This window comes from Phaeoacremonium minimum (genome assembly GCF_000392275.1).
Source record: "Phaeoacremonium minimum UCRPA7 unplaced genomic scaffold PA7_03_scaffold_561, whole genome shotgun sequence".
NCBI lineage: Eukaryota > Fungi > Ascomycota > Sordariomycetes > Togniniales > Togniniaceae > Phaeoacremonium > Phaeoacremonium minimum.
Window position 1 is genome coordinate 63,265 of NW_006921463.1, and position 10,376 is coordinate 73,640.

General features: G+C 50.0%; 3 protein-coding genes across 3 annotated transcripts; all 3 read right to left on the reverse strand.

Annotated features, from left to right (window-relative positions):
- Positions 1–654: 654 nt before the first annotated feature.
- Positions 655–1,731, reverse strand: UCRPA7_7976 (putative proteasome component pre3 protein; the record flags this gene model as incomplete). Its single annotated transcript, XM_007920488.1, has 6 exons — positions 655–973; positions 1,102–1,342; positions 1,408–1,442; positions 1,497–1,511; positions 1,565–1,610; positions 1,698–1,731. The coding sequence occupies 6 exons, from the start codon at positions 1,729–1,731 to the stop codon at positions 655–657; spliced, it is 690 nt and encodes a 229-aa protein (XP_007918679.1).
- Positions 1,732–2,326: 595 nt separating this feature from the next.
- On the reverse strand, positions 2,327–3,200 carry UCRPA7_7977 (putative fad-linked sulfhydryl oxidase alr protein; the record flags this gene model as incomplete). Its single annotated transcript, XM_007920487.1, has 3 exons — positions 2,327–2,345; positions 2,411–2,836; positions 2,944–3,200. The coding sequence occupies 3 exons, from the start codon at positions 3,198–3,200 to the stop codon at positions 2,327–2,329; spliced, it is 702 nt and encodes a 233-aa protein (XP_007918678.1).
- Positions 3,201–7,870: 4,670 nt separating this feature from the next.
- UCRPA7_7978 (putative c2 domain-containing protein) lies at positions 7,871–9,896 on the reverse strand (the record flags this gene model as incomplete). Its single annotated transcript, XM_007920491.1, has 2 exons — positions 7,871–8,789; positions 8,851–9,896. 2 exons carry the CDS (start codon positions 9,894–9,896, stop codon positions 7,871–7,873), a joined length of 1,965 nt encoding a protein of 654 aa, XP_007918682.1.
- Positions 9,897–10,376: the final 480 nt, after the last annotated feature.

Consider the following 10,376-nt stretch of genomic DNA (forward strand, 5'->3'; position numbering starts at 1 on the left):
CTCCATCGCTGTTCTGCGAAGCTGTCATTGAGGATGACCCGGCCTGATCTAAGTGATTGTATATGGTTATCGGCTTATGAGAGCCTTGCGACAGAGAGCCTACGCTCGTTGACGATGGCATTCCACGGAGCGAGACAGCCTCACCAACGGATGCTACGGAGGTGGATTATCTCAGATCTTTGGTAGTCAATGCACGATGACCACTTCAGCATCTACTGCCTTCTTGTTTACCGAGCATATAAGGTGATCAGGTTCGATGTGGATATGGACTCTAGTGGGAGATGTGTCTGATATCAGCAGATTGTTTGCGAATGTGACAAGAAGGTTGGGCAACGGTCTCTGCAATGACCTTTGCCCCGGGTTCCAGCCAACCGGTATCGCCTCCAATCATTCTAACTACTAGCCATTTCACCAAAGAGTTAAAGGCCAAGGGCAACTCGGCATCACACCGCAAGACGCCCTTCTCCTGTTCAATGCTCTAATCATTTAGCAGGCCGTGTCCGTCTTGGCTGGACTCTAGCCATAGCAATCGTTGTAGTATTGTACACGTCCACCCAAGTGGACGGATCCTTTCTGACGCCGTCTTATATGTCGCAACCGGCCTCGACCGGTCGTTTAACGGCCTCACCACCATCAACACCACTCTGCCCGATTCTATTGATGCCGTACCTGGTAGTCGGAGTCGGGTAGATACAGATGTCTGTCGGCACCGTTCGCAGTGAGAACAACCATACGTATAACGCCTCCGGAGCTTCCGTCCCACTTGATCGCCTCCTGTAGCGCACCCTTGACAAACTTAACTGCTTCAGCCTCGTCCATTCCCTCCCTCCAGTTTGCGTCACAGTAACCGTAGATATAGGTCGATCCGGAACCGCCAATCGCGTATGCTTGTTTGTGTAGGGAACCACCGAGAGGAATGCTGTAGACTTGTCCACCATGACGCTCATCCCAGCCTGCGATAATGAGACCAGCACTGTAGTCAGAAACAGTAAGCATGACTGAATGTATCAAGGAGTAAAGAGGCATTGCACTGCGAAGAACGCAGCAGCAAGCTATAGTCTCTTGTCCTCCTCTGTGCGTCAATCCGGCCGTGAAACTTACGTTAGTCGGTCCTTATTGGAGTAGCAAATCTCCTGAAAGATAGACGCCGCCGTTTGCGTGGTCGGGGGTTTGCCATTCATCATGGCAAATAGCCCCAGCTGGTACTGAACAATGTCTGCAACGGCTTGTGTGTCGGCGGCGGAGCCTGAACGGCAACACCAGATTGTGTCATGAACACGGGTAAGCTTGTCGGTCACTCGGTTTGCGATGTATGCACCTGTCGTCGTTCGGGAGTCCGCGCCTGCGCAAGACGGTGTTAGTAATGCAACGCAGCAAACCCCCCCGATGGGTAATCTCGAGACATACCGAGAATGACGCCATCCTTGAATGTTACCGCCATACTGTAAAATCATCAGATGCGACTCTTATGATACAATGCCGCAGAACGAGCTCACATTGATGTTCCTAGACTAGAGGGGTTGTCAGCTTCCGACAGCAAAAGTCGGCGATGATGGAAACCTACTTGACTTCACCCTTCTTCAACCTATCCATATCAAGATGAATGCCATCTGTGAAGGATATGTCAGCTTCGCTCTTGCTCTGCTGGCTGAGACAGCTTGTGCTGGCCTCTATTTGAGGCTAGCCGCTGTTCTTACCTTCGCTCAGCTTGCCAGAATGGCCGAACTCCATATTTGTTCGAGATGTTGTGCTGATGTATCGACTTTGGGTATCTCGGTAGGAGTGAAGCTATTCGGCTCGGATTTCTGAGGGTTTGTTGGCAACGGAGATTATGTTCGGGGTTGGAGAAGGGGAAGGCTGATTGATGAAGCTTCCGAGCTCAGGCAGCTCCGACGCGTTGGCTGGCCTCCGCCTAGCCTCAGCTAGGTACAGCTCTGGCATTACCACGTGCGTATACACGTGACTCAGATTCCCGCCCATCATCTCGATAATTGTTTTCCTTCGGACTTCCTCCTGTTCTGACAATTCATGAAATTGTTCAATCAAAATGTATTACAAATGATATTTAGAACAGCAGTACAGTCTAGCAAATTGTTCAAGCAAGAACAGATGAAGAGAGCTTTGAAAGATCCCTATTTCTCAGTCACCAGGACAAAATACTTGCAAGGCTAACACACAATATACAAAGCATGACTTCGATGCTGTAACATATGTATATATACAGGTTATGAACCAACTTTCTATATTACAACCAGAATAAATCGGTTTGGACCTAATCTGTCCCCACTGATTATATGTCGCCATGAAACGCCAAAGATGCACCATATCAACCACCACTGGTGAGTCTAGGAGCTCATGTCAGCCCCTAGAGAAATAATCCAGTGATCCAGCTCGACAGATTGCAACTCACCCTTCCTTCTCGACAGGGACATTCGCCTCGGTCTCTCTTTTCTCGCCTTCGCGTTCCTTGAGCTCGCCGTCCGCCGACGTCTCCTTCACATCTTTATTTCCTTCTCCATCTTTACCCTCCTCGCCGCAGCCACAGTCGTAGAAATCGCCAATCTTATTGCAGTCAAATATGGGTTTCTTGAGCCTCTCGTTGACCTGGTTGTGCACGAAGCATGCCCAGCCAGCGGCCGCATTGCGACTGGATGTCTGCGGCGGGAATTTGGCGAGGAGCTTCTGGAAGTGAGCGGCACAATCTCCGCAGGGGTAGAGACGCGCAAATAGCTGAATGTAGGTCTTCAGCGCCAGGCTGTCGTCTGCGGTAGGCTCTTCGGGGAATCGTGCCATCATTGTATGGAGCAGCTTCCAGGAGGCTCGGCCGAGTTCGGCTCTGCGGAAGGAGACAAAGTCAGCATCAATGTACGGCATCGTTATAGGGCACGTGGGAGAGAGGAAGCAAGTATCTCGCACGAATGCGAAGAAGGAGACGGTTCTCACTTGGCCGTAGCATTTGCCAGCTTCGGCGCGATGGCGCCTCCAGTCAAGATGCTGCCGGGCAATCCGAAGTCGCCCTTTTCCGTAGAGTCCACCTTCGCGGCAGGCTTCACATCGTCTCCCGACTTCTCAAGCGGCGGGCTCGCGGGTGTAAATGGAGGGTTGGCATCGGTTGGGCTGCCAGACATCAACCAGGTCAAGCTGAGGAATGCTACGACAGCCAGCACCACCATCAGCGTGAGGTGTTGCCGCCGCGCCATGATTTCCGGTCGCGATGCGATGCCTAGGTAGCCACTGCAGCGCGGATTGCAACTTGAGAATGAAACGACGGTCGAGTGACGGACCTGCCCTCGGAGGGCAGACAAGTAGCGGTCGAAGGAGCTTGCTGCGAATGCCTCGCCGTAGGTAATTTGTCCTCTCCTCTATTATCGTCCATAAAGAAAGTCGATCAGTCGACGCTGATAAAAAATGGGCCAATCCAGCGAATCTGGAGCGTGTCCCCGTCCCTGGCCCCTGAAGGAGGCCAGCCTGGCGCCTCGGTTGCATCCGAAACTCGGTGTCAGCGCCGCTATGGCCCCCAGGGACACGCTAATAAGTGGGTGTGCGACGCCTGTAACTGAGAGTTTAAGGTTAAGGTTGTGCTAGCGATCTTTGTCGCGTCCCACCAAAGGCTTTAGACGGATTATTGATGATTTCAAATCCTGCTTTACCGATTTCACAGTTCTTCTTCACATGTCTGCTCCAAGACCTTAAGATGAATTTAGGCTTTTCGACACTTTTTCCCCCCTCATTAAAGAAGCCATGGCGTTTCCAAGCTTTCGATGCGTTGCGATACAGTTCAGTCGATGACAGCAGCATGCAGCCTTGATACATCAATTTTGACTTCCACGGAGGTGGTTCAAGTGGTGGAAGAGGCGCTTCAAGATGATGTAATGAGTTACCGGAAAGCACTTGATTCACTTTAAAGATCCTAGACTACTAGATAATATCGACATTCCAAGATGTATGACGTAATCAATCGTTCTTGGTTAAGCAATGACCTTGGTGTTCGTCCTCTCAACCATCAAATAATTATTCTTTACAGGTGTTCTGGCTGTCATGTGTGGATCTATCAATGATACAATTATAATTCGAGCACAAAATCGCGTGCTTTAATATGTCTCAGCGGCTCAAGATATGCCATATCACAACCTATCCTCCCCCTTCCTGCCATACGGGAGGAGGCTATGCTGATATGCAGGGTCCGAAGGCCTTGCATGGAAGCTAGACGCTCGCAGACGGGCTCCCAGTATTCTCGGATATACGCTCCGGAAACAGCTCTGCATCCGCAGTCAAACCAAACAAAGCTGACCCAGTCCAGACGTATCGCTCGTATCAGGTCCAGGTGTGGCCGCGGTGTTGTGAGCAGGAACTTTTTCAGAGCGCACAGATCGTTGAAGTGAAACTCGGTCCCGGCTAAGAGCGCCTCGCTGGCTTCCATGTAACTGTGTAAGTGGTAATGAGAAGTCTGTCTTATAGGATATAAGATCATAAGATTCTTACATTCGCCTACATGTTAAGAGAAGGGACAGCCCGCCTAGACTTCCCCTCAAAGAGTTTGTTTGCGAACAGGAAGGGAAGATTGATGGTATTATCCATTCCTCGGAGGGATCTTGCCGTGAAGGTTGGAATACTCGACACAGAGTATCCTCGGCAAAGAAGTAGTACTCATAAATGCTTTTGCGAATCTCGGCGGGAAGTATTGATAGAGACCCTAGGTGCGGTTGAGCTGTTCTGGATTCTGTTGCGGTGATCACGAGAGTATCGGGTATACAGGACAAGGTCATGGTCTCCAATGATGGTACCAATCGTCTTCAAATCGAATAGACCAGCCTGAACATAATCTTATCAAGCAAGTGGTGACTTATCGTAGTTTATAATCTATCATATGCTCATACGGAGAGTAGAGAACCATCAGGGTTCTTGATTATCATGGCCATCGAGGTTCTCGCCGCTATCTTCCTAGTGGGCACCGATTCGAGACAGGCAATGTCATTTGCACCTCTTCAAGGTAAGTACATATCCGTAATTCCCCCTCGTGTCGTCGCATGAAGTAACGATCACAATGGAAAAGGGTTGAAGATGCCAACAAAAATTACGCCTGAGTACCTCCAGAGGAAGCAACCAGGATGAGTAGCGCCACGATGTACAATGCAGGCCCTCAGCCCACTGCTCGGTGTCTATGATCTCCCAGCAGACAGGACATGTAAGTATGATAAAGAAAGGGACGTAAAATCTTGAAAGACATCTGGGCGCTCGGGTCTATATACTCGACTGAGCTGGTCCGTGCGAGTCTGTAAACTTCTGAGTATTTGACGAGTGGCACTCAATGGGAGACTTCAATTGGAGAGATGTGGGTGAATTGGGTTTGAGTTGATTGTAGCCTACATTAATGGTTGACACTTGGAATAATCAAAGAAAATTTGGTGTCGAGCCTGAGATGAAACGTCCTTAAAGATCACAAAGAATCTAAAAATGTGGAAGACAAAGCCCATCACTCAAGCATTCGAGTTTGCGAAGGCCCGAGCTGAATGATCAGAAGCACCACATAATACGTCGGGGTTCTACAATGCCATTCTGGCTTGTGTGTTGGCACCTATATCCTGATCAGCTCGGGCTTGGCTCTGTGAATGCCAGGCCAATCGCGGCAAGCCGGATGCATGCCCTCAAAGATTCGCTCCAGGGGCTGCATGATGTGGTTTGCTCCCTGACATGTCTACTACATGTGACTGATAGGAGATGATGCAGATACCCAGCAGACCTTGCAGTTTTGCACGCCTTGTTGGATGCCTCTCAAGTACAATGCTGTACTGTACACCATTCGGATCGTGGGGTGGGGGCGGGGTTACACACAACGGAGCTGCATGGCGACGGCGGGATCGGGCGATCATAGATTTATCAGTACGAAATCCAATGCATATAAAACGTCCTCTCCATTGAGAAAATCCCATGTATCTGGGCTCTTTACAAGACCACCCTTAGAATCGAATCAACGAGATTGATGATTGTCTCGAACACAAACGCTCAAAGAGAGGTTTGAGCTTTATGGTCAACTCACCAGGTGCTGCTGCCTTGCAAGATCAAGGAGGGGAAGCCGTCATGCATGACCGCCAGGTCACATTGGACAAGATCGCTGCACAGGGGAACATATAGGATCCTTTTGGCATGCAAAAGGACTGTCATGAGTCACCTCGGCGCGTGGATATCATGAGTTAAGCCCTCTAGGGAATTGTTTGCGTCTTCCATTTTATATAGACGAAGCTGATGGTTTTCTTATCCCTGCCGTGGCGTACTGCCGGTTAAGGATTCACATCCGCCTCTCGCTCGCGTGAATTCCCCAAGAAATGACATGTCAAAATGTCAACGCTACAGCCCCTGGGAAAGCAAACTATTAAAGATAGAAGGCGCCATCCGAGGAGCGGATTCTCTGTGCCTTCAAATACTGTTGCCTGACCGTCTTCACTGCACTCCCGTCGCTCATCCGATGCATTCTGCACTCTTTTCCTTGTCAGGACTTTTGGGCAGGACAGGAGCGGGTAGCTGCATACACCCTGGAAGCTCTGCACAGCAGATCAGGAACTACAGAACAATTAGGGCAAACAACCTCAAAATTGTGATGTGACTAAGCTATATCCTCCGCGACCGAGTCAACAATAGCCCTAAAGGCCTCCACGATTCCACCTCAACATCACAGAGACGTTGAATCGGTTCCTACCACGGTTGAGAGAATGTCGTCCGTTCTAGCGGTCAATAGCCTCTTGCTCTCTCATGAGTTCTAGTAAGGCAATCCGTGTACACAAGGCAGTCAAAGATGCCTCCCGCTTGAAATAGGCTTACATGGTTATAGTCTTGCCGCAGGCACAGTCACGGTAGATACCCGCGCATCAAAAGTGCTCATCATCCGGGATCGCACAAATGGTGAATACAAGCTACCGCGCGGCCGCAAAGACTGGGACGAGACCCTCGAAGCCGCCGCAGAGCGTGAAACCTTTGAGGAGTCTGGAGTCCGCTGCCGCCTGCTTCCAGTCCCCGTGCAGACTCGCGCCACGCCCCCGAAGCAGCACCCTTTACTCTCCATGGCGGCGTTCAACGATTCAGGAGAAGTCAGCCTGGGGGTGCCACTGACGGAGCCATTTGCTCTAATGCAACACTTTCAGGACAATGGCGCGCTGTCTGTTGTGTTCTTCTTCGTCGCTAGCGCTGACTCTAGAGTGGCTTTCACGGGGAATACTCAGAACTGGGATGAGGACTATGAAGCAGTGTGGGTTCCGTTTGGTGATGTTGAGACCTTGCTCCAAGATAAGACTTATGCCGGCATCGCCAAAATGGGCATTGAATTGGCAAAACTCGTTGAGAACGAGTAATATATGCATACACGCACTCAGGACTAAGTCAACGGTTGCAGTGCAGAAAAAGAGCCGTCCCTCAAGGTGCAGGCATTAATTTTAGGAATCATTGAAGATTGTAGCTTTCTCATTATCGTTAGCATGTTGACAAGTTCTAGTATCAAGATCAAGTATAAAAATGCTTTCTATAATGTAAGATCAAACTTGACATGAGAATTGTAGAAGCGCGCCTGACAATGTGGATTGACTTATAAGATATATTCTGATCACGTATCGGAAGACAAAAACAATAAGAAGGGTCATACTCCAGTATTTAATAAGATTACTAGTATGTATCTACTATACATGTAGTTACTTTCGTAAGACATAATTAGATGACGGCAGCCTTCAAAACCTCAAGAATGACCTGCATCGCTTAAGTAAAACCCGCACTGTGCATAAGGAGAAAGCCACCTATAACTCGCAATCATAAAATAACGTGGACGAAATAAAAAGAAATAGAAGAGAGGTAAGTCTGAGCGCCATGTTGACCCAGTCATAGGCACCTAGCTATCCGCCCCTACTGAACCGCCCGCCGCGCTAGGACTGATAATGTTCTTCAATGACTTCACCTTAGAAGGATCTTCTACCATATCCCAAGCAGTCTCCTTCTTGCTCTTGTGAACTGCATCATCTGTCGCGGCCTCAATATCTCCAAGTCGACTCTCATCATCACTGCTGAAACTGCTCGCGCTTGGACTCCGGTTGAGTACCATGTGGACCATCTTGCCCTCTTGTTTCTTGATCTTGACCTGGCCTTCCTTCAGTTTCGCAAGTTCCTTGTCTTCACAATGCATGACAATAACTCCCAGGCCGGGGAAGTTCTGCTCTAGAAATGACCTCAGATCTGGAAGAATAGACTTGTCAGGACGGTATGTTCCGCTATCATTGTCGATGATAAGCTGGTAGTATTTCGGATTTGAAGGCGGTGGCTCTTCCGGTGGGCCGCCAGGAAGTTCCTTGTCAGGATGCGTGCCCTCCTTAGGCTTGGGATCTTCGGAAGAAGTGGGTTTGGCCAGCCGTCTTATAAAGAATTCTCCAGAGCAGGCGATATAAGTAGCAACATCAGAGTGCATTGTATGTTTTGACAATAGGTCAATCCCGAACTCCTTGCCAGTCTCAGTGAAGCGCAGAAGGCCGTCCAATGTCAACACATAGGTGAATATTCTTCCACCTTCGTCAAAATGGGCCATTTTGAGAAACTGTAGCGATGCCTCTTCGGAACGCGGTTTGAATGTCCCGTGTTGTGTCGTTGAGTCATAATTGTAGACCCGCCGATGTTGCTTGTGTAGGGCCTTATTCAGGATCTTGCCTCGTAGGCCATGGCTGGAGAACATCATACCAATGACCGGCCGGAACTCAACGTATCTATGATATAGCTTCTCGGGAATAGGCCCAGATAGCTGTATCTCGTTTGCTTGAAAGCTAAGCAGAGTTAGCAAGACAAAGATGAAATTAGAGATGTGTTAAAAGCGCAAGGACATACTCATATTTCTTGGTCTGCTTGTCTTCGGGATCCTCAGAGTGGCCCCCATCTCTGTTGTCGTCTTTATTCACCTTGATGCCTGTCAAGCGGCCAATCATGGGACTGTAGTGTTTAACCCAAAAGGTAGGGGCCATAGTATATACTTGTGACCCCTTGCCCTCTGAACGACCAAGCACTTCGACACCAATGAGTAGTCGTGGGGTCATGGAAACCTTCCTGTCTACGCCACTGGTGATGGCCTTGAAGAAGTAAGCACGCTTACTACCCATGCGCTTCTTCACATCAAACCACTGGCCTTCGGGGCCAAATCCCTTCCAATTCTCATCAATGTGATGCACTTTTACGGTCACGTTGCCGAGTCTGTCGTCATGGTCTTGATAGTCCTCATCATACAGGCGGCACTTGAGCGAGAATCCAGAAGATGGAATATTGGCTACCACCCACTCCTCCTCCCAGGCGGGCTCGGTCGTCTTGCGGAGGGTTCGTGTCCGCCGAGAGAGGTCGGGGTCTTCCTTGTGCCGTTTTGGGGCTGCCGTAGTTAGGGTTGCGTGGATGAAAGGATCAGAAGACGCGCTGCCAATGTCCGCAGCGGGCAAGTTGGTGGCCTTGTGAAACGTGAACTTGACGGTGTAGCCGGGCGGGGCGTCCGGCAGGGGAGTGTCGTCAAAACCGCCTGGAGGATGAGTCTTTGTCTTAAGTTTGTCCTTCTTGTCAGTGACCTTGTGCTTCAGACCGGTGATCTGTTGCACTGGGCCGGTTGTATGTCTCTGGTCCTGGTCTTGGTCCTCATTCTGTTCTTGACCAGGACTTTGGCCGTGGTCTTGGTTATGACCTTCATCCTGAGATGGGTTCCGTTCCTTCTCTCCCTCATGATCCGCAGATTCATTTTGCCTGGCATGGTCATTACCGGGCGTCGGGCCTCTTATAGGAAGCTCAGAACCATTCACATTGGCATTGTCATCGCCTTGGCCAGCGGTAGCCTCAGGATGCTGTTCTGCAGAGGCCGGATTGCCTGCTTGGGGACCGTCATTGGACCCGCCGGACATGATGAGGGTATCCGCTGGTCAAATCACCAGACGAGCGTTCAATTGAACACTGGTAAACCCAGCGCCGCGCACCAGTCGGCGCAGTGGTTTATATTTGAAAAGCAAGCGTGAATGAGTGGCTCAAAGCGAACCCCTGTCCTGTAGGGCGTTGATGCCAAGACCACCGACCGCCTTAGGTGCGTGGTGGTGGAGGTGACGTTGAAAGTAGAGTGCCGAGCGCCGGGACAGGCGCAGAGTCAAATCACCGCCGCTTTTGAGCAGCAAGCGTCGCGGGGCGGGCAGCAGCGATTGATTGGTCGGATAATAATAATCGGTGCCTAGGTAGGTAGGGACCTAATCTTTGTATCGAACTGAATTGAATGAACTTCTCGTGCAAGTCCAAAAGACGATGAATAGAAGCAAGTAACGTGGAAGTATGTTATTTCTGCTATGAGGTAAAGCGTTGCAGCCGGCGGGGGCCCAACAAGGGAACAGCCGTCG